This window comes from Peromyscus leucopus, chromosome 15 (assembly GCF_004664715.2).
Source record: "Peromyscus leucopus breed LL Stock chromosome 15, UCI_PerLeu_2.1, whole genome shotgun sequence".
NCBI lineage: Eukaryota > Metazoa > Chordata > Mammalia > Rodentia > Cricetidae > Peromyscus > Peromyscus leucopus.
Window position 1 is genome coordinate 3,318,351 of NC_051076.1, and position 23,426 is coordinate 3,341,776.

Below are 23,426 nucleotides of genomic sequence, written 5' to 3' on the forward strand. Positions count from 1 at the left end.
ATCTCTGTGAGTTCGAGGCCAGCCTGGCTACCAGTGAGTTCCAGGAAAGGCGCAAAACTACACAGAGAAACCCTGTCTCGAAAAACAAAACAAAAAAAAAAAAGTTTGTTTTGAATCAAAGTGAGTATCTCCTTGCTTTGTAACCTATTTGATCAGCTTCCATCATTCAGAATTCTGTGTTATGTGTGATATTTCCTGTGTAGTTTGCCCCTAGGACAGAAAAGGCTTTGACAAGTTTCTCTTCTCTTTCCTCCCTTTTTTGATTCCTTGTAATTTTCTTTTATGTTCTGCCATCAATATGTAATCACTTACTCATATTTATTTGGTAATATGCATATATAAAACAATGTTCACTTAATTATTATTGAGCAAAAATTATGTGCCATATTTTCATCTGCACTGGAATTTTAACAGTGATCATGATATTATTTATACTTAAGTAGGGAGATGAACAAAAACAAATTAATTAAATACTATGGAGATAATAGATCAGGTAACAGATAATAAATCAGAGGAATATGAGAATGAGAGAAAATTAGGTAAACCACATCAGACTGAGTAGGCAAGGTAAGGTTCTTAAAGTCTCAACATAAGCATATGAAATGTACTGGTATATTAAGAAATAATAAGATTAAAAAGGAAACCTCCTGTGCAAAATTATTACTTATTTCTCTTATTTCTTCTGTTAAAATTTTCCAAAGATTTGACAGCACTTTTTAAATATCTATTTTTATTTATTTATTTAATGTGTGTAGATGTTTTTTCCAACATGTATGTCTGTGCATCATGTGCATGTGTGTTGCCATAGAGACCAGAAGAGGTTGTTATTAGTTTATAAACATGTGGTATCTTAATATTGAATATTGTGTGATATATATAGGAAGAAACTAGATGATATAAAGGTACATGAAATTATACCTACTTATTGAATTTATTAGTTCAGTCATCAGAGTTTGACCTCTCTTAAGCTGTCATACTCTTTTATCCCCTCACTGATCTATTTATTAGGCCTATTTCTACTCTGTGGTGTTTACTGACAAAGGTTTCTCCTGTGCCAGGACTTTGTGGGAAAAGAGCAACAAATAGGTCAGAGTCATCCATATTTTCATGAGTTGGTTTTTTAGTTGGGAAAAAAATAACAGGAAAATAATTTTTTTAAAAAAAATTACATAAATAGCATGATAAATAGTGATATGTGATAAAATAAAACAAATTTGTATAAGAATTTATTATGGTACAGGAAGTGGGGGTAGTAAGTCAACATTACGTCTTCGACATGATGGAGGACCCTTCATTTGCAAACACTTCCTTACAAAAAACACCAAGGATTCAGAAATTTGCAAATAGGTTAAGTATATGTTTTTTATATGAAACATTACTAGTTTATCTTACTTGTATTTCCTAAAGCAAAGCAAGCCAGCTTATGAAATTCCATTTTCCTTTTCATTATAAAATGTTCATTTCATGTAAGATTTATTAAAATACATTGCTGGATATCTGTATGCTTTATGGTGAAAGTTTATAGAAATAGTCAATCCACAAGAAGCTGAGGTGTTGAACCAATGCACAGACACAGAAGACTGACAGAAAATATATGTCAACTGTAAATTACTATAGTAAGATAAAATTTCTTTGTTTTTGCTTTTGAAACACGGTCTCATGCTTTAGAATCATCATATCTGCAAAAATAATCTCTGTAGTTATCTGATGACACCATTGTATATTGATTGGTACTGACAGTGGCCTTCAATCACCAAGAGACATTTACTTTGCTAAAGATGATAGTGCATGCTTCAGACAGGTTTCCCTAGAACTTAGTGTCTATGTGACCAAAGCTTCACCTGTCTTCAAACTTGTTGTAAACAGGACTCTTACTATCCCTAGTATAAAGTAGGCAATTGAATGATTGCTTTAAAAAACAAAGCAAGACAAAAAACAGAAGCCTATTTCCAAATCCATTAAGAAATTAGCTTTCTAGGTGATCTAGGACTACTATCTTCTGGACTTTTAGAATAAACTCTAGTTTAGCATAGCTCAGTTCTCTCTTAGCAAAAAACCTCACAGACCCAAAAGTACTAATGTCACTCACATTCACAGGCACCATCATCATATTAGTTATTTTGATTGAAATTAATAGAACTTAAAGTTTTTTGTCTCTTTCTAGGACTTTTATTTTTGTCCATATTCTCCAGCTGTCATCAATGGGAAGCATACAGTTACTGTTCTGGAAACTTGTTCTCTTCCCCTTCCCCCCAACCCTCTCCACTATTAGCATAATTCATTTTTTCTTAACCAGTAAAGCACACTTTACACCAGTGCCTTTTCATCTGTAGTTCCATCCATCATAGTAGCAAAATCACTTGGAATGTTACTTAGCTCCATTCCAGAACTTGGACTCTGTTCTAAGAAGGGTCAAAAGGCTACTTTTAACAAATCAGTCAAAATACTCTAATATAGAAAAACCACATTTGCAGAAATGTCACTTTACGTTGTTGATACCTTTAGAGAGAAACATATTTTAGGTAAATCTTAGACAATTACAACAGAAAAAGAGGTTTTACTTCAAGTTGAGGAAGATATTGATGGCTGGAAAGAAAAAGAAAGCAATTTCAAGGATGAGTTAAATCAAATAAAGGAATTAAATAGAAAGGTAGTATTTAAAATTAGAATCGCAAGTTACTAACTTCTTTGTTCTATATACAAAAGCATACCGGAAGTATTCACTTACTCCAGAGCTAAAATATCATACTCTGTTCTATACCTAGAGATTTAACATAAAATTGGTATTTTCTTTAGGTGTGACTTGCATGGATCCAGGGCTCAATCATGGTTGTCCTAACTTCTGATCTTTCTAAAAATTTCCAACTACAGATTTGATAATCACAAGTGTCCCACATTTCCTTACTGTAAACCAAAAATGAAAGTCAGAAAAATATTTAAAGCATAAAAAGTTTGGAGAGGTGACAATAATTCTTTATTGAAAATATGCACATTTTTGTAGAAGGCAAAGTTTGGGTTTGCAAATATTTCTATAATAGCAGTTTCAATTAACAACAAAATACTAATTTTCTTGTGATTTTTCTAATTGCAGAAGTGATATGTAGCCTCCCACAGGATATGAGCGGAGTCCAGAAAGAGTTGAAAATGAAAGAATATTACTATGGAAATAATGTAACTTTGGAATGTGAGGATGGGTATACTCTAGAAGGCAGTTCTCAGAGCCAGTGCCAGTTAGATGCCAGCTGGGATCCTCCTCTGGCCAAATGTGTATCTCGTAAGTACAAAATGTAAGGATTGGAGCCCCTGCCCAGCAAAGTCACTGACTGCCCAGTCATCTATCTCTTCTGGTGCCTACTGTGATGAGGTGTTACAGTGTGTAGGGATAAGAGAGTTGAGAATATGCTATCTCAAAATACAACAAGTTAGGATGTTAGTAAAATCACTTCAAGTATGACTTCAGGAGTAGAAAATGTACAAGAAGCACATACACAGAGAGACATATACCCACACAGAAAACCACAAAATCAGAAACCATAATATATATATAAACAAAAGACCAGTAAGGCTAAAAAGAAAAAAAAATGCCCACGTTAAGCAACATGAGACAGAAAAAAAAAATTTCCAATACTGCTGTGTTCATTTTGAGTTGGTCAACTACTGCTGGGCATGGGGCCTGTCTTTGAGTGTAGCTTTGTACCCAGTGAGACTCCATTGGAGAAAAATAAGTTTTCATTTGAAAGCTGTTGTCAGTTGGAGATCATGTCCACTTCCCCCTCTCAGGGCTGGGACGCCATCTGGCTTGGAACTATGCAGACTCTGTGCATTCTACCACAGGCTCTGTGCGTTCATATGTGCATCAGTCCTGTTATTTCCAAAAGGCATTGTTTCCTCTTCCATCCCCCTGGCTCTTACAGTCTTTCCACCTTGTCTTCTGCAAACACCCTTCATTGATCTCTAGCACTACCAACAAATAAAGAAGCCAACATTTTATAAAAATTGTTCACATTTTGGACCTGTTGACCTATTTGAAATGTAAATAAGAAAGTACTAAAGAGATTGAAAATACATATAAAATAGAATAAAAGGTTAATAGTTTTATCATAAGTACTATTGTTGTAATGGTAATAATTATAAAAGTTAAAGTATATTGAACATTTAGTACTGATGTTCAAAGGCTAGTGATAGGCATAAGATAGGTGGTAGATGATAGGTATGTAGATAGATAGATAGATAGATAGATAGATAGATAGATAGATAGATTCTAATAAATGTTAATGTTTTTACAGATAAAGAAACTGAAACATGAAGGGCTTAGATAACTTGCCCCAAACCACAAAAATAATGTAGCCTAGGTACAATTAGTCACGGCACATACTGTTAGAGACAGTGTGCTATAACAAATAAACGAACAAAAGTCCTACATTAATAATTGTCAAGAGGAATAATTTCCAGTACTGTAGTTAAAGGGAGGACAGCTATTAGGTAAAGGTACCAAACATCAACTGGAGGAGGAAAGGGTTTATTTGGCTTATACTTCCACATTGTAGTCCATCATCAAAGGAAGCCAGGACAAGAGCTCCAAAGAGATCCAGAACCTGGAGGCAGGAGCTGATGCAGAGCCCGTGGAGGAATGCTGCTTACTGGCTCTCTCAGCCTGTTTTCTTATAGAACCCAGGGCCACCAGCCCAGTCATGGCACCATGCACAATGGGTTGGGCTCTTCCCCCATCAGTCACCAATTCAGAAAATGCCCTATAGGCTTAGGCATTTTCTTAATTGAGATTCCCTCTTCTCAGATAGCTTTAGCAGATGTCAGGTTGACATAAAACTATCCATCACAGAGTTAGAGACAATATGTACCAACTGGAAGGTTCTTGGAATCAGATTTTAGGGTAAACGCCATGGATTGTGCTGCATCACTTGTGAACTTTTTCTCTGGATTGAGATCTAGACTAAAGCAGCCTCCTTTGGATTCTTAATCCTTTCAATACCATCTGGTAACAAACCTTGAAATTTTTATGGGGAGAAGAGGCAAGTGAGAGCGTAGAAGGGAAAAAAATGAACGAAAAGAAAAAAAAAACAGTATTTGACCCTATGACTGAGAATAAATTACCCAAGATACCAGCCATTAGTCTTCCTAAAAAAGGAAATTAGGGAGTAAGTTTTCAAGTTGCTATAGCCTTGGAATGGCTCACTATGGGAACTTTTGAGAGCAATTAAAAGAAGAACAATTACCTTTGCGTACCAATCCCAGAGGATGAATGCCCTGACATTCTCCAGCCTACCACATCACCAGCTCAGTGACCTGTTAGTAAGATCACAGCCACTTAGGCAAGGACTAATCTTGTTATAACACATGTAAGCATGGTGTTGCTTTCAAGACTGGTAAGTTCATCTTCAGAGAAGATGTGAAAACTCAGAGAAGTCTTCATTGTAATATCAGTGAGGCTCCCAGTATGATATGCAAAGCATGTCCTGAAGTCCATTTTCATTATGCTCCAGGATCCCTTTCATTGGTGCAACTGCTTTATTAGAACCCAGTTTATTTCTTTTTTGGTCCCAACTATCTCTCAAAAGCACAAATGCCCTGCTGTCTTCCCACTTCATAGATCTTCCTAGTTCACAAGTCCTGTGCTATTTCTGAGGTGAAAGAAGCTTTATAAATGTTCTTCTGTAATGATAGTATTTTATAATAAAAATATAAAGAAGTTTTCGGTGAGTGAAAATGATAAAATGAGATTGTAGGAGTGACACCAAAGGCTTTTTGTATTATAAAAACAATAACTGACTCCTAGATTAATATCAGAATGAATCATACTAGCCAAAGCAGCCATGTGGCCACATTATGTGCCATTAACATTTATGTGGCTTTGTTTCTCTTTTAGGCACAAACATCAGTCTCATAGCTGGTAAGTCTTGTTATGAGTTTGCTGAGAAATTCCAATATCAGAAACAGTAAGTACCTACTTATAATAAATGATATGTAAAAAGAAGTCAAAATACCTTCTTTTAAGTTCAATTAAAATTAATGTAATTTTAGGGCAGCAGTTTTCAACCTGTGGGTCATGACCCCATTTCACGGGGGTCACCTAAGTTCATCAGAAAACACAGATATTTACATCATGATTCATAACAGTAGCAAAATTACAGCTATGAAGTAGCAATGAAAATAATTTTGTTTTTGGGGTCACCACAACATGAGGAACTCTGTATTAAAGGGTCACAGCATTAGGAAGGTTGAGAACTACTGGTTTAGGGTGTCATAAGATTGGCATCCTTGTGCACATTGAGGGACTTCATCTTTGAATCATTTGAATGGGTAAGCATTCTTCACTGTCGACAATTCTTTATTTTAACATTGCAGGAGAGACAACTTCCTCTTTGCTTTGTACCTGGAAATATGTTTCTGGGTAGTCACCCTGATAATTTGTACCATTAAAGTCATAAGACTACCATGTGAGTGAATCTTGTGTCTGGAGATAGAAGGATATTGTATTGTCTTCACCTTTGAAGTTTCTGTTTCTGTGATAAGATACTGTGACAAAAGCAACTTAGAAGAGAAAGGATCTTTTATTTTTAGCTAATAATCGCAGGATATCATCCATGATTATGAGGAAGTCAGGGCAGCAGGAACTTGAAGCAGCTGCTCACATCCACAGTTCATGATACCTTGCCTGAGAATGATGCCACCTGCAGTGTGTGTCTGTAGGTCCGCGGTGTCACCTTAATACATGTAATTAAGACACCTCCCTCAGATATGCCCATAGGTCAACCAGAGCTAGATAATTCCTGACTGAGACTCTCAAGTGACTCTTAACTGTGTCAAGTTGACTATTTAACCAGCACAAATGGATTAATACAGAGTTTGATATCAAGGGGATTTCTATCGCATAGGGTGGCCTGTGTCATGCCTTACATTAAAGACTTAGGTAAGCTGTGTATGCTGAGCCAAGCAGCACCATTGCTATGATGGGCTGTATTATTGAGAAGAAGCTTATGGAATGCTCTGGTCACCCATAACTATAGTACTGTGGTTGTAGGTCTGATGATCTGGATTAAAACCAAGGTAGAGCAGACCTGGAGTAAAGGTACATGTGAAAGAGTCATTGGTAACCAACAGTGTGATTAGCTATTAAGACAGAATTTAGAACTTCTGTATTGTGTTTTTTACTTAATTATTTTGTTTTCTTGTTCAGGCATTGTCTTTGGGGTGATCTTTATTTTACTTGTCATTGTTTGCTATTGGCTGATTCGGAAATATAAAAAACGGTGAGTATAGCCACATTCTCAAAAACAACAACAACAAAAAAAAAACAAAAAACAAAAACTGCAGCAGGGAGCTGTGGTCTGCACCTGTGCCCTAACATTCTGGTGGCTTAGACAGGATAGCCATGAGTTTGAGGCCTGTGTGTGTCACAGAATAATATTGTCTCAAACAAAACAAAACAAAGATAGCTTGGGAAGGTGGCTTGGTAGTGACAGCACTTGCATGGCAAGTGTAGTTTGGATCCCCAGCACCTAGGTAAATGCCAGTAGACATGGTGACCCTCCCATAGCTCCAGTGCACAGAAGGGGGAGACAGTGGCTCTTCTGGAACAAGTTGACTAGACAGACTTGTCCTATAAGTTTGCTCTGGGTTTTAATGACCTTGTCTCAGTGGAATAATGTGGAAAGCAATAGAGGAAGACTCCTAACACATACATCACATACATGTACTCTCACACATGCAAATATGTATATATGTATATGCACAGAGAGAGAGAGAGAGAGAGAGAGAGAGAGAGAGAGAGAGAATGAATGAATGAATAAAGGAAAAAAATTAAATCATTTTATGTTTCTTGAAGGCAAAGCAAATTAAAACAAAGCAATAGAACATACTTCCATAAAGACAGATGTGGTAATTCTCAGGAAGGTGGCCTTGGTTACCCAAAATAATATATTTACACCAAAAGAAGTATATATAATAAAAATCACTGTAAATATGTGTGTGTGTGCCCACACATGTGCTCACGCACACAAACTCACACCACAACACCAATGTGGTAGTCAGAGGATAACTTGTGGAAGTCAGTCCACTGTTTAGGGCACAAGATCAAATTCAGATCATCAGGCTTGGCATCATGCACCTTTACTCACTGAGCCATAATGCCTGCCCACCAGCACTTAAAAAAATAATAGGTAAAAAGAAACAACCTTTTCAGAAGAAATTAAAGAAAGAGAAAACAGGCAGAAGGAGTTTCTTAACAGTATTAAAGATTCTTAAAGGTATGAAGCTGCTGACATCTTATTGTGGCTGAGATACAGCAGATGCTGACCTGTAAACATAGACTGATCACAGCACCAGAAGTTGAATGGGGTATCCTATGGCACACACATCCTAGGCTACCAATGTAGAAGCATTGAAATTTGGCTGTCCCTGACACACAGAGGTGCTTGAAATATTTACCATGAATAAATGAATAAACATGTCAGCCATTACTAAGAGTATTGCAAAAGATCAGAATGCATTTTAACTAGTCATAAACCTAGTTCACAGTTCATGTTCATTGTTCTAATGAATCAGCCATCTCAGTCTATGTGGCTAACTATAGCAAAATACAAAATTGGGTAGCTTAGAAAATAAGCATTGATTTTTCACAGTTCTGAAGGCTGGAGAGCCTACTTGCTACCTAGTGAGAATCAACTTCACAATTAATAAATTACAGTCCTCTTACTTGTCCCCACGTGGCAGAAAAAGGTATGAGCTCTCACAAGGGTGCCAATCTCTATCACAGGGGTTTCACCCTCAGGAATCAATTATTTCTCAAAGTCTTGCCTCATACTCTCACATTGCAGTTTTGGATTTCAATCTGTCATTTTGGAAGTGGACAAACAGTTTATCATAATATATCAAATTTGGCAACATTTGTCACACTGATGATTTCACACGTCACTGTAATCCCCAGCTTTCCCAGATTTAGAATATCTACTTGTGTAATTCCATTCCTGCCCCCAATTAAGGAATTGCTTGTTTTATTCCAGCTTAGTTTTTTTAAAAAAGTAAAAACAAACAAAAACATTGCCTTACAAATTGTAGTGATACTTGAGGGATTTTGAAAAACTCCTCTCCTCCCACTCTATTATTTATTAATATCACCTCCTGTTCCATGCGATTCTACTCACTCCTTCCCAGATCATCAGCTTCTTGTGAGCAGGAAATACCTATATTCACACAAAATTATTATTTTATTTATTTATTCTTCTCTCATACAGTACATACCAACTGCAACCTCTCCTCCCTCCACTTCTTCAAGTTCCTACCTCCCTCACCTCCCTCCTCCCCTAGATCCACTACCCCTCTCTTACCCTTCAGAAAAGAGCAGGCTTCCTAATGATATCAATCAAACAGCATAACAAGATACAGTAAGACTAGGTACAAACCTGCATATCATGGCTGAATGAGGCAACCCAGTAGGAGGAAAAGGGTCTCAAGAGCAGGCAAAAGAGTCAAAGATAACCCCCTCCCACTGTTAGAAGTGCCATTGTGTGAATATACCATATTTTCTTTATCCAATCTTTGGTTGAGGGACATCTAGGTAGTTTCCAGTTTCTGGCTATTATGAATAAAGCTGCTATGAATGTAGAATGTAGTTGAACAACTTTTTGGCATATGCCCAAGAGTGATGTAGCTGGGTCTTGACATATGTGAGTTCTCAGTTTTCTGGGGAACCACCATATTGATTTCCATAGTGGCTATACAAGTTTGCACTCCCACTAGTAATAGAGGAGTGTTCCTCTTGCTCCACATCCTCACCAACATTAGCTGTCACTTATATTTTTTATCTTAGCTGTTCTGACAAGTTTAAGATGGAATCTCAAAGTCATTTTGATTTATATTTTCCTGATGGCAAAGGATGTTGAACATTTCTTTGCATTTTTTGGCCATTGGAGATTCTTCTATTGGGAATTCTCTGTAGACAGAAGTTTCTCTGGCCCCACCCTGGCCCCAAGGTCTGGACAAATCTCCCACCCACAGTCCCGCAGCCACTTATAAAATACTCAGATGCTTATATTAATTACAAAATGTATGGCCTATGGCTTCAGCTTCTTGCTAGCTAGCTCTATAACTTAAATTAATCCATTCCTATCAATCTGTATGTTGTTGCCATGTGGCCATGGCATTACCCATCTGCTGGCATCTTGTTGCTCCTTCAGCGGCATAGCTAGAGTTTTCCTGCCTTGCTCACAGTCAGGACAAATCTCTGTCATCCGCCAGTCCCACAGCCGCTCAGACCCAACCAAGTAAACACAGAGACTTGAATTGCTTACAAACTGCATGGCCGTGGCAGGCTTCTTGCTGTTCTTATAGCTTAAATCAATCCATTTCCATAAATCTATACCTTGCCACGTGGCTTGTGGCTTACAGGCATCTTCACATGCTGCTTGTCATGGCGGTGGCTGGCAGTGACTCCTTCCGCCTTCCTGTTCTCTCAATTCTCTTCTCTGTTAGTCATGCCTATACTTCCTGCCTGGTCACTGGCCAATCAGTGTTTTATTTATTGACCAATCAGAGCAATTTGACATACAGACCTTCCCACAGCACAGCGGTGGCTGGCTTCTCCCCACCCCTTCTCCTTTCTTCTCTCTGTATATCTTCTTGGATTTCCCACCTGCCTCTAAGCTGCCTTGCCATAGGCCAATGCAGCTTATTTATCAAGCAATCAGAGCAACACATTCACAGCATACAGAAAGACATCACACAGCAATTCTCTGTTTAGGTCTGTACCTCACTTCTTAATTGGATTGTTTGGGTTTTTTTTGTTGTTGTTTTGATGTCTAGTTTCTTGAGTTCTTTCTGTATTTTGGATATTAGCCCTCTATCAGAAGTGGAGTTGGTGAAAAAGCTTTTCACATTCTGTAGGCTGCTGTTTTATCCTATTGACAATGTGCCTTACAGAAGCTTTTCACTTTCATGAGGTCCCATTTATTAGTTGTCCATCTTAATGCCTGTGCTATAGTTGTTCTGTGTAGGAATTTGTCTCTTGTGCCAATGGATTTAAAGCTATTCCCTACTTTCTGTTCTGTCAGGTTCAGTGTGTCTGGTTTAATGTTGAGGTCTTTTGATTCACTTGGACTTCAGTTTTGTGCAGGGTGATAAATATGGATCTATTTGCATTCTTCTGCCTATAGACATCCAGTTAGACCTGCACCATTTTTTGAAGATGCTTTCTTTTTTCCATTGTATATTTCTGGCTTCTTTATCAAAAATCAGGTGTCCATAGGTATGTGGATTTATGTCTGGATCTTTGATTCAAACCCATTGATCAACTTCTCTGGTTTTATGCCAATTACTTTGTGGTTTTTATTACTATAGCTCTGTATTACGGCTTAAAATCAGAAACAGTGATACCTCCAGAAATTCTTTTATTGCACAGGATTGTTTTAGCTGTTTTTTGTTTGTTTGTTTTTTGTTTTGTTTTGTTTTTCTGTATGAAATTGAGTATTGTTCTTTTAAGGTCTGAAAAGAATTGTGTTGGAATTTTGATGGGGATTGTCTTAAATCTGTAGATTGTTATTTGGCAGGATGGCCATTTTTATATTGTTAATTCTACTGATCCATGAACATGGGAAATTTTTCCATCTTTTGATATCTTCTCCAGTTTCTTTCTTCACAGACTTAAAGTTTTTGTTATACAAGTCTTTCACTTGCTTGGTTAGGATTACCCCAAGATACTTTGTATTGTTTGTGGCTATTGTGAATGGTATTTCCCTGATTTCTTTCTCAGGCAGTTTATCATTTGTATGTAGGAGAGCTACTGGTTTTTTGTTGTTGTTGTTGTTGGTGTGTGTGTGTGTGTGTGTGTGTGTGTGTGTGTGTGTTTACTTATTCTTGTATCCTGCCACATTGCTTAAGGTATTTATCAGCTATAGGTGTTCCCATTAGAATTTTGGGGGGTCATTTATGTATAATATCATATTGTCTGCAAATAATGATACTTTGATTTCTTCCTTTCCAATTTGTATCCCCTTGATCTCTTTTTGCTGTCTTATCACGCTAGCTAAAACTTCAAGTACTGTATTGAATAGGTATGAAAAGAGTGCCTTATTCCTGATTTTAGTGGAGTTGCTTTGAATTTCTCTCCATTTAATTCGATGTTGGATACAGGCTTGCTATAAATTGTCTTTTTGTTTAGGTATGTCCCTTGTATCCCTAATCTCTCTAAGACTTTTATTATGAAGGGGTGTTGGAATTTGTCAGAGGTTTTTTCAGCATCTAGTGAGATAGTCGTGTGTTTCTTTTTCTTCTAGTTTGTTTATATGGTGGATTACATTGACTGCTTTTCATATGGTGAACCATTCCTGCATCTCTGGGGTGAAGCCAACTTGGTCATGATGGATGATCTTTTTGATAAGTTCTTGTATTCAGTTTGCAAGTATTTTATTGAATAATTTTGCATTTATGCTCATAAGGGAAATTGGTCTGTAATTCTTTGTTGAATCTTTGTGTGGCTTGGGTGGCCTCATAAAATGAATTTGGCAATGTTCCTTCTGTTTCTATTTTGTGGAATAACTTGAGGAGTAGTGATATTAATTCTTCTTTGAAAAGCTGGTAGGATTGTGTGCTAAAACTGTTTGACCCTGGGCTTTTTTTGGTTGGGAGACTTTTAATGAGTGTTTCTATTTCCTTAGGTGTTATAAATCTATTTAAGTTGTTTATCTGATCTTGGTTTAACTTTGGTAAGTTGTGTCTATCAAGAACATTATCCATTTCTTTTAGGTTTTCCAATTTTGTCGAGTATAGGCTTTTAAAGTATAACTTGATGATTCTTTGGATTTTTTCTGTCTGTTATTGTGTCCTTTTTCTTTCTGATTTTGCTAATTTGGATATTCTCTCTGCCTTTTAGTTAGCTTGGATAAGGGTTTATCGATCTTGTTGATTTTCTCAAAGAACCAACTCTTTATTTCATTGATTCTTTGTATTACTCTCTTTGTTTCTGTTTTATTGATTTCAGCCCTCAGTTTATTTCCTGCCCACTACTCCTCTTAGGTGTGCTTGCTTCTTTTTGTTCTAGAGCTTTCAGGTGTGCTGTTAAATTGCTAGTGTGAAATTTCTCCAATTTTTTTATGTAGGCATTTAGTGCTATGAACTTTTATCTTAGCACTGCTTTCATTGTGTCCCATCAGTTTGGGTATGTTGTACATTCAATTTCATTGGATTGTAGGAAGTCTAATTTCTTTCTTTCTGTCTTGATCCAGTAGTCATTCAGTAGAGAGTTGTTCAGTTTCCATGAGTTTGTAGGCTTTCTGTTATTTCTATTGTTGTTGAAATCAGCTTTAATCCATGATTGTGTGAAAGGATGCAGGTTATTTCCATTTTTTTGTATCCATTAAGGTCCATTTCCTTGGAAAATCTTTTTCCAACCCTTCACTCTGAGGTAAAAGCTATCTTTGATGCTGAGATGTGTTTCTTGTATGCAACAGAAGGTTGGCTCCTGTTTTCACATCCATTCTGTTAGTCTGTCGTTTTATCAGGGAATTGAGTCCACTGATATTGAGAAATCTCAGTGGCCAATGATTGTTAATTCCTGTTATTTTGGTGGTGGTGGTGGTGACAGTAGTGTGTGTGTGTTTGTGTGTGTGTGTGTGTGTGTGTGTGTGTGTGTGTGTGTTTGCTTCCCTTGTTGTTTTGCTGGTGTGAGATTATTTCCTGTATTTTTGTGAGTGTAGTTAATCTCCTTGGGTTGGAGTTTTCCTTCTAGTACCTTCTGTAGGACTAGAATTTGTGGATAGCTATTGTTTAAATTTGACTTTATCATGGAATATCTCGTTTTTTCCATCTATGGTGATTGAAAGTTTTGTTTGTATAGTAGTCTGGACTGGCATCTCTGGTCTTTGAGTCATCAGGATATCTATCTAAGCCCTCCTAGCTTTTAGAGTCTCCATTGAGAAGTCAGGTATAATTCTAATAGGTTTGCCTTTATATGTTATATGGCCTTTTTCCTTTACAGCTTTTAATATTCTTCTTTGTTCTGTATGTTTAGTGTTTTGACTGTTAAGTGGCAAGAGGATTTTCTTTTCTTCTCCAATCTGTTTGGTGTTCTGTAAAGTTCTTGTACCTTTATAGGCATGTTCTTCTTTAGGTTAGGAAATTTTTCTTCTATGATTTTTATTGAAAACATTTTCTGCATCTTTGAGCTGGGATTCTTCTTCTGTACCTATTATTCTTAGGTTTGGTCTTTTTATAGTATCCCAAATTTCCTGGATGTTTTTTGTCAGAAATTTTTTAGATTTAACATTTTCTTTGACAGATATATCTATTTCTTCTATCATATCTTCAGTGCCTGAGATTCTCTCTTCCATCTCTTGTATTCTGTTGGTGATGCTTGTATCTGTAGATCCTGTTCACTTATCTAGATTTTTCATTTCCAGAATTCCCTCAGTTTGTATCTTCTTCATTGTTTCTGTTTACATTTTCAGGTCTTGAACATTTAGATTCATTTCCTTCATCTGTTTTTTTCTTGCCTTTCTTTAACGGTTTTATTCATTTCCTCCAGTTTTTTGTTTGTCTTTTTGTGTATTCCTTGGGATTTATTCATTTCTTCTTTAAGGACCCCTATTGTAGTTGTTTTTAAGCTCATTTTCTTGTGCTTCATCTGTGTGGGAATATTCAAGGCTTGCTGTAGTAGGGTAGCCAGGCTCTGGTGGCATATTTCCTTAGCTGTTGTTGGTTGTACTCTTGCACTGGTGTCCAAGCATCTGGGTTTGGGGTAAATATAGTTCTAGGTGCTGATTTCTGAGTTTGTATCGGATGGGTGTTTTGTTTTTTGGTTTCTGTTTCCTTTCTGGTCTTTCTGGCTAGAGTGGCCTGTGGTTGAGCAGAGGGACTTTACCTGAGTTGGGAGAAACTGAGAGAGTGAAGTGGGTCCCTTGGCATGCAGCCTACCTGGAGTTCTGGTGGCTTGCATGACCTCTGGTGAAGCAGGGGGCTTCACCTGAGTTGTGGGCCATGGGCCAGGATATCAAAATAATTACTGTCACTATGGATTCTTATTTCTTATATAGTAAGTACTCCAGATTTTTATAAGAATAACCATAATCATCATGGTTTTATAAAAAGCTTTAGCATTTATTGTCTTCTTTTGTCCTCTGAGCAACATTTTAAATCATCATTCTAAAGATCTTGACCTCTTTATGCTACTTTTTCTAAAATCCAGTTGAGAATCATTAAAATTACCATCTTGTAAAATCATTCAGCATCCAGAACTAATTTTTTATAGTTCAACGGTACCAAATAGTTTAGATATTACCAAACCTAATTATTACCTTTTTACAGTATTTCCTCTTTACAACATCCTCCTGCCCCCACACTTCACTGGATTTGTCTCATACTCCTGTGTATCCAACCATGGTCTTTCCTTTTACATGCTCTAGTCTATTACTACAATGAAAAGAAAATGGAGTGCAGGGACAATAAACTAAAAATTTCCTTCTGATATTTCCCAGTGTATTTTTTGTGACAGTTTGTGATGTCTAATAAGGCATGTACTGGAGCTGTTGACCTTGCTCTCCTGTTGCTGTTTCTAATCATGCCTGGGTCTATACAAAGCAGCCTTCCTGTCCAGTCAGAGAAAAAATTGACACCTACCTGGATATGATATTTGAAGTTACAAAACTCTTAGAGCCATTATCTATAAAAGCATTTTCCTATGTTTGTATTACCACTAGTAATCAGCCAGAAGGACACTCTTTCAGCAGGTCCCACCTCACCCACATGTGCCACTCATCATTTATGCACACTTTCCAACATGGCTTGTCTCACTACTACATTACCAGCCTTCACTCTTCTTTATCTTCAGTCTCACACTGGCCTTCCATGTGCTAGAGAAACTGGCCTGTGATTCATGGTCTTCCTCTGTGTCTTACGTGCTTCTGTCTAAGAGGGTAAAGAGGAGTTGAGTGGTGAGGAGTAGTGGTAAGTGAGTTACCTGTGTTTTTTGTTCTTAACTCTAATACCAACTCACAAAATTCCAGCATTATACATACTTGTTGTTTATGTTATATAAAGTACTTGCTAAGTTACCCTAGAAGATACAGTGTAGCATTTTTGGTGAAAGCATGGGGCCTATAGTCAGACCTGAGTGTGTTGTCAGTCACCAGCTATGAATCCCTGGCCAAAACACTGACCTTCAGGCTTCATCTTCCTTGCCTATGAGGTAATAGCTCCTATCTTACTGAACGCAGTGCTGTGCTTATAATGAATGCCAGAAAAATGCTAGATATTATTTAAATTGTTACTGATCTTAAAAATAATTAAATATTTTCTTCTTCTGTTACTTTATCTAATCATCGCTTATAATCTGAAGGCCCTTGGTTCTAGAAATCTCACTGATACCAAAATCTTTGGATGTTCAAATACCTTACATAAAAAGAGGGTAGTACTTTCCTGTAACCTCCTACATATCTTAATTGTCTCTAGATTATTTGTGACAATATAATACAATGAAAATTCTGTGTAAATATTTTTAAACTATATAGTTATACTATGTGGCTTAGAGAAAATGGCAAGAGAAAAGCCTTTATATGTTCAGAACTTTATATGAACTCAACTTCATCAGAGTTGCAGCTATTTTGAATGGCTTTGACTTGCAGTTTGTTGAATATGTAGATGTGGAGCCTAAAGATAGAAAGGAAGATGGGTTCCTTATCACACCTGCTGTTACTGTGCTAATGGTGGGGGTTACTTTGATACAAGGTAGAACTTCCTAACATCACTAATGATCACAGAGCACAATGATGCTGTATCAGGTTGCATTGAAAAGCTATTAGTATATGAAGTTGTCAAAATCTGTGGTAAACCTATTTACTAACCAAAATTATTTTAGAAATAGTAAGATGTGTTGTTTAAGGTGTGGATATACATAGATAGATAAGCTAAATCTTCTGACATAATGGGTTTAGTATTTCCTAATCCAAGATTTTACTTAGTAAATCTATAACTTAAATCTCAAAATGAAAGTTATTAGTTACTTTCAAAATTAACATGATTCATACAGTTTTCCTTTTATTCTCCCTACCAATTAGCAATATCACAGATGAAAAGTGTAAAGAAGTGAGTATCCATTTCAATTCTCAAGAAGACAGCTGTATTCACCCTCAAGCTCTGCTCGCAAGTCAGGAGAACAGCAGGTATCTATGCACATCCTGAGTTCAAAATGTTTGCAGCAACTAAGATTCAAAAATAGAAACAATTCAAACAGGGTATTACACACAGAAGTTGGAAACTTCTTGAGCTGGATTATTGCCATTTTTATGATTTTGTTTGGGAACTGTCAAGGTGTGTACTATGAGCCTTTGCGGAGCAGTGGGCTTTGCTTTTTCCCATGGAAGCCAAGTACCTCATCTCTAGGGGGATACCCACATACTCATTTGAATCTCTTAAGGCTCTTCACCTCTTTCCTGATTTCTGATTTTCACTGATTTTTGTTCCTCACTTCCTGAGACTCCCCCCATTGCCACCACCACCACCACCCCCTTTTTTTAATTTTTGAGGCAGGGTTTCTCTGTGTAGCTCTGGCTATGCTGGCTTACTTACTTACTCTCTAGACCAGGCTGGCCTCAGACTCAAAGATCTGCCCATCTCTGCCTCCCAAGTGCTGGACTTAAAGGGATGTTCCACCACCGTCTGGCTTCTCTCTCTTTCTTTTCTGTTCTCTACTGTAGCTCTTTCCATCCCTAACTCATCATTCACCTCTTCCATGCATCCTCACCACAATCCCTTATATGTCAAATATCGGACAAAGGTTTGGGGTTGAAAGTGAAGTAATACTACAACCAAATGCAGCATGATGACATAACTGAAGTAAAAACCAAATAATGATTCCAAGGCTCCAACTGCCATCTGGGCCAAATTCAGCTGGCCTCTCGAATTGCATAAGCCATTCTAATTGCGCATACTCACCCAGTCATGTTGTCGGTGGCTGCTTTCCAACCCTAGTAGCAGGTGAGCGGTGAATCAGGCCCAGAAGCCACATGGCCCACCAAGCCCTAGATACTCACAAATTTGTCCTATTTTTAAAGCAGTTTTGAGTAGTAAATAAGATCACTCCAATTTTGACAATTTCACATACCAACAGCTTTTCACTGTAAACTGACATGGCATTGTTCTCTGTGGTCACAAGTGACACTGGGAAATTCAACTTTCTATCAGAGATCCAGCAGTGACAACAAATGTTTTATTGGCTAGTCCCCTTAAGCCCTGGATTTCTATCCTCTTCCCTTGCCTTATTCAGTAATGTCTTACAGATTGCTCAGATCTCTACTTCTTACTCAGTTACCTCATCCCTGTCCTTGGGCCCCTCACATTCACAGCTCCATAACTCTGTACCACACAGAGCTGTTTTTCATAGCACAACCTGTGCAGGTCTGTAATCCTGATACTTGGAAGGTGGAGGCAAAAGGATCAGTTCAAAGTCATTTTCAGTTATATAAGGAGTTTGATTGAGATCAGCCTGGGCTACCTGACATCCTGTCTAAACAAACAAGCCACACACACACACACACACACACACACACACACACACACACACACACACAGAAGAAATAATAGCAGCTTATGCTCTGGAAAGGAATTGGGCTGCTCTCCTAATAAGCAGAAGCAAAAACATCACATTGTTTAATAAAATTCTTCTATGTCCTTCTTTCTGACTAAATGTGCATTAATTGAAACTTGGCCTTTTCTCCTGATATATATGGCTAAAATCTGTAATTCAGCAATGGACAGTAGAAGAGGCCTTCAGGAAAAAAAAATAGGAGGCACAAGGAAGGCATTTTATAATCAGTAGAATTTAAATACAGGCAACTTAAATTTTTTAAACAAAAAAAACCACAGTTACTATTTTCTTCTGCAATGGAGGTGAATTTGCAAAGCTTTCTGTTTATTTTCTGGTTTCCTAGTCACTTCTTCCCTTTTGTCTTGAAGCTTGTTTTTCCATATTATATATAAAAGAAAATGAAATATTCATTTTTTTTAACTTAGAATTTATGTTATCCCCTAAGTTTTAATGATCATCTTCCTCAAGAGACTATTGTCATCATGGATAATCCACCAGGGAATAGGAAAGTTGAGGTGACAGCAGTATGCCATCCTACAATGTCTTTTTATGTTAGTCCAGAAGTTTGAAGGGAAAATATCATACTACTTCTGTAATAGCACATATAAATGAATAAAAGAGGAAAAGAGTAATAATGTAAAATTTTTTGAGACAGAATGACATAGAATGCTGTGCTTTGAGGGAATTCTCTAAGATCTTCATCCAAGGTTCTTAGGTGTTGAGTTGTTTCCTTTACTGTTGGGATCTATGATGGGAAAGTTGTGCAGAATCAATTCCAGGCTAACCATGTAGTCACACTGTAGGAAGAAAATAACAACTGGAGCTAGGGTTGTTTTTACAGGAAACTGTTTTTAAAACATTCCATGAAAGTGCTCAAAATATCATTTATTTAGACTTGTATATGCAAGATTACTCACCTGAAATTCTTTCCCATCTTTCTTTTTGCCCAAGTTCCACTAGCCCACCTCGGAATTCACTCACCCAAGAGGCCTCCTAAATAGCCACATTGCAAAGTGATGACTGTTTGGAACACCAAGCATATCTTGCCTGTAATGTTTTACACATGTATAAAATTTATACATGTAATTCCTTCACTTGAGAGGTTGACACAGAAGGATTGCTACAAGTTCAAGGCCTCTCAGGACATTTAACCTTTCTCAAAAATAAATAAAAATAAATAAATAAGTGGTATAAATTCATTTTTAAATGGTAAATTGTAGCTAGAGTTTTTCTGCTTGCCACATCAGACAAATCTCTTTTACCCCAGTCCCACAGCCGCTCAGACCCACCAAGTAACACAGAGACTTATTGCTTACAAACTGTATGTCGTGCAGCTTCTTGCTAACTTTTCTATATCTTTAATAACCATTTCTAGAAATCTATATTTGCCACTGCTCGTGGCTTACCAGCGCTCACATGCTGCTGGTCATGGCGCGGCTGCAGCGTCTCTGTCATGGGCGGCTGCAGCAGTCCTTCTGCCTTTCTGTCCTTTATTTCTCCTCTCTGTTAGTCCTGCCTATCCTTCCTGCCTAGCCACAGCCGATCAGGTTTTATTTATTAACCAATCAGAACAACTTGACATACAGACCATCCCCACACAGCAAGTGCAGACATCTCAACACCTGCACTCAGCCCATTCCAATCATCCTCTATACGACCTGCTGTAACGCACAAGGAACCTGAGAACGGGCTCCCACAGGACATACAGAACATCCCACAGCAGTAAATACACAGAATATTTTGTATATATTGAGCCAGATGTGATGACTGACTCCTGTAATCACTCTGGAAAACCCTGAGGCAAGAGGATCAAAAGTCATATAAACAGATCAAGGTCATCTTGACTGCAGTCTACCAAAGCATTAAGGTTAATTATTTTTGGCAACATTTTGTAGACAATGAGTGAGAATCTATACTAAGCACAAGACCTGTGTGCCCAGGCCAGATGTCAAAGTGAAATGAAAAGGTGGAGGCATATGTCAAAGATATAGCTATGTGGTGAAGGAGAGAATGTTTATAGGAGTATAGGTGGGTGATGCTGACCAGTCTTGATAGAAAGAAAACAATGAGGAGCAATCAAGTGGGCAGTAACCAATGGAAGGCAGGTGGACCTCTTAGGGATTTGTCTACTGGTCGAGGGACAACATTCAGGCCATAAAGGAAAGGAAGCAGTTTTGTTAGGGGAGAACTTGGGTACCTTGTACTGAATATGCCATCCTTGCTTATTTTTCATGGTAGTAACAGGAATGGACACAATTTCTAAAGCTAACTTTCCTCTGAGAGGCTTAGCCATCATTTACATCTCTGCCACAAGCACACTTCTAAAGAGACTCAAGGAAATGCTTTGTGCATTGTGGATGACCTATGTATTTTCCAGATCAAGTCTCTGCTTATTAACTGACAGAAGGAAAAACATGAAAGTACTCATTAATTTCTTCTTTCCACTCCACTTCCTCCTTTACATCATACTTTCTTGTGCCCTACACGAAAAACAGAAAAGAGGGTAATGAACACTTTTGATGAATCTGCATTTATATGTAATACCAGCATCCTGATTATTGGCATATGAATTCATGATAGTTCAGTTATCCATCATGCTGTTATCTAAATGAAAACATCCTATGATTTTAATGTCCCTTCTTGACAAAATGGACAAAAACAAAAATCATCAAAAACTGCAAAGTTAGAGGATACCTGGGATTCCATGTTAGTTAAGAGGCCAATTCATTTCAACAGAGAAAGATCTAAGATTCAAGTTTTTGACATTACTTCACAGACATTCAGAGAATTTTGTTTAGGGATAATAATGCTTCCACAGCATCCAGTAAAATTCACTTTTAGCCTGCCTGCTTGGTTGTTACTCCCTTGCACCCTTACCTTATATTGAAATCACACGCCATAAAGTTAGAGGACTAACTAACATAAAGACTGAGTGGACAGAAAATTGAATGACTTGAAGAAAGAAGAAAGATGTAGTCCAAGAGTTCTGCTTTATAAATCCATCGTTTTCCTTTCTTATTTTAAAATGTTCATAATATGGAATAGGTTCATTAAAAAACATTAGGAAAATGCAAAAATATATAAAAACAAATAATAATTATTCTGTGTAACAATAGCCATTACTAATACATTTTTAAAAAAGAACACACTCTAAACATATCAATAAAAAGCTTATGTAATATCACTTACCACCTTCTCTATGGAATAGAAGTAACTTTTGCTTATTTAAAAATATTTTAAATGGTGATAGGGCAAAGTGACCAAGATTACTCAACAGACTGTCTGAAAAAAACTAAACACTGCATTTCTTCTACTTTGAAAGTTCTTTTGTACCATGCTCTGTATTATTTATAAACTTTTTCCTATAAAGAAATGATAAATAGGGGGGGCAGGAGGAGGGGAGAACAAGGGAATCCATGGCTGATATGTAAAATTAAATTTAATAAATAAATTTTTAAAAAAACTTGATGAAAATGCAAAAAAAGAAATGATAAATAATTGAGATTGATATGTTTAACTGATTTGAATATTTGTGGTGATGTATTGTGTTCCCCAATATACTGTGTCTCCCAATAAAATTTACCTGAGGATCAGAGGAAAAAGCCAGCCACTATAGTAAACAAAAGTCATGCAATGTTAGCACACGCCTTTAATCCTATCACTTGGGAGGCAGGGATCTGTCTGGATCTATGTGAGTTCAAGGCCACACTGGGAACAGAGCCAGGTGTGGTGGCACATGCCTTAAATTCCAACACTAGTTAACCCTGGAGGTCTGTACAGACAGACAGGAAGTGACAGAGCTGGGCAGGAAGAGGAAGTGATGTAGCTGGACAGAGAGAACAAATTAGATGGCAGAATATCAAGGCATATAGGCATAGGTAGATAGGAAGTCTTGCTTTTGGAAGCTGTAGAGTTGATGAGGTGAGGTTAGCATGTGGCTGTTTCTGTTCCTCTGATCTCTCTCAGGTTTTCATTCCTATATTTGGCTCCTAGTTTTTTTTTTTTTTTTTTTTTTTATTTCATAAGACCGTTTAGAAATTCGTCTACAAATATTATGTTACAGAGTGTAGCAGGAATCTTAAAGAGTCTTATTAATAAAATCAAACCTGGAGGCCAATTATTGGGGTGAAATGCTGGAAGATCTGAGAGACAGAACAAACCACAGCTATCCTCACCTGGCCAACTTCTCAGTTGGTCTTGTTTCCTCAGACTGGAAACCTCTGTGTCCTCATCCCAGTGGCTCTCAGCTGAACTGTGCTGCTCAAAACCTAAAAGCTTAACCAGCCAAATGCTGCAAGTTTCTGGTCCTCACGTCTTATATACCTTTCTGCTTTCTACCATCGCTCCCTGGGATTAAAGGCTTGCTTTCTGGGATTAAGGGCGGGAGTCACCATGCTTGGCTGTATCCTTGAACAGATGGATTTCTGCCTCTGGAATGCTAGGATTAAAGGCGTGTGCTACCACTGCCTAACTTCTATGTTTAATATTGTGGTTGTTCTGTCTCTGAACCCAGATAAGTTTATTAGGGTACACAATATTTTGGGGAACACAATACAACCACAACAGAGTTCAGTTCAATCCAGACTATAATTAAAATTTTTATTGAAGCTGCTTGCAGAGCAGCCTTAAGGCTAAATTGAAGATGTACTATTCAGAAGGGTTTAAGGGAAGGTTTTTAAAGGTGGAGACCACAATTATCTTGTTTCTGTGGAATTTGTAGCTGTATGAGAAACTGTTTCACTCCCCTCAGCTACATGAGGATCTGTCTCTTTCCCCATGTAAATAGCAATAAAGGAGCTGTCTCACTCCCCTGTGCACAGCAATAAGCATGTTTACA

General features: G+C 37.4%; 1 protein-coding gene across 5 annotated transcripts in view; it reads left to right on the forward strand.

The window, feature by feature from the left end:
• Cr1l (complement C3b/C4b receptor 1 like) overlaps positions 1–23,426 on the forward strand; it is a 66,383-nt gene that overhangs the window by 32,374 nt on the left and 10,583 nt on the right. For 2 of the 5 annotated variants that reach the window (XM_037211105.1, XM_028862148.2), the window contains exons 8-11: positions 3,092–3,274; positions 5,885–5,908; positions 7,196–7,268; positions 17,061–17,165. In XM_037211105.1, the coding sequence (XP_037067000.1) occupies positions 3,092–3,274; positions 5,885–5,908; positions 7,196–7,268; positions 17,061–17,165 (385 nt within the window). Of the gene's footprint in view, positions 1–3,091; positions 3,275–5,884; positions 5,909–7,195; positions 7,269–15,835; positions 15,952–17,060; positions 17,166–19,540; positions 19,775–23,426 lie in introns of those variants that run through there. The other 3 variants (XM_037211106.1, XM_028862147.2, XM_037211107.1) reach the window with 3 other exon arrangements.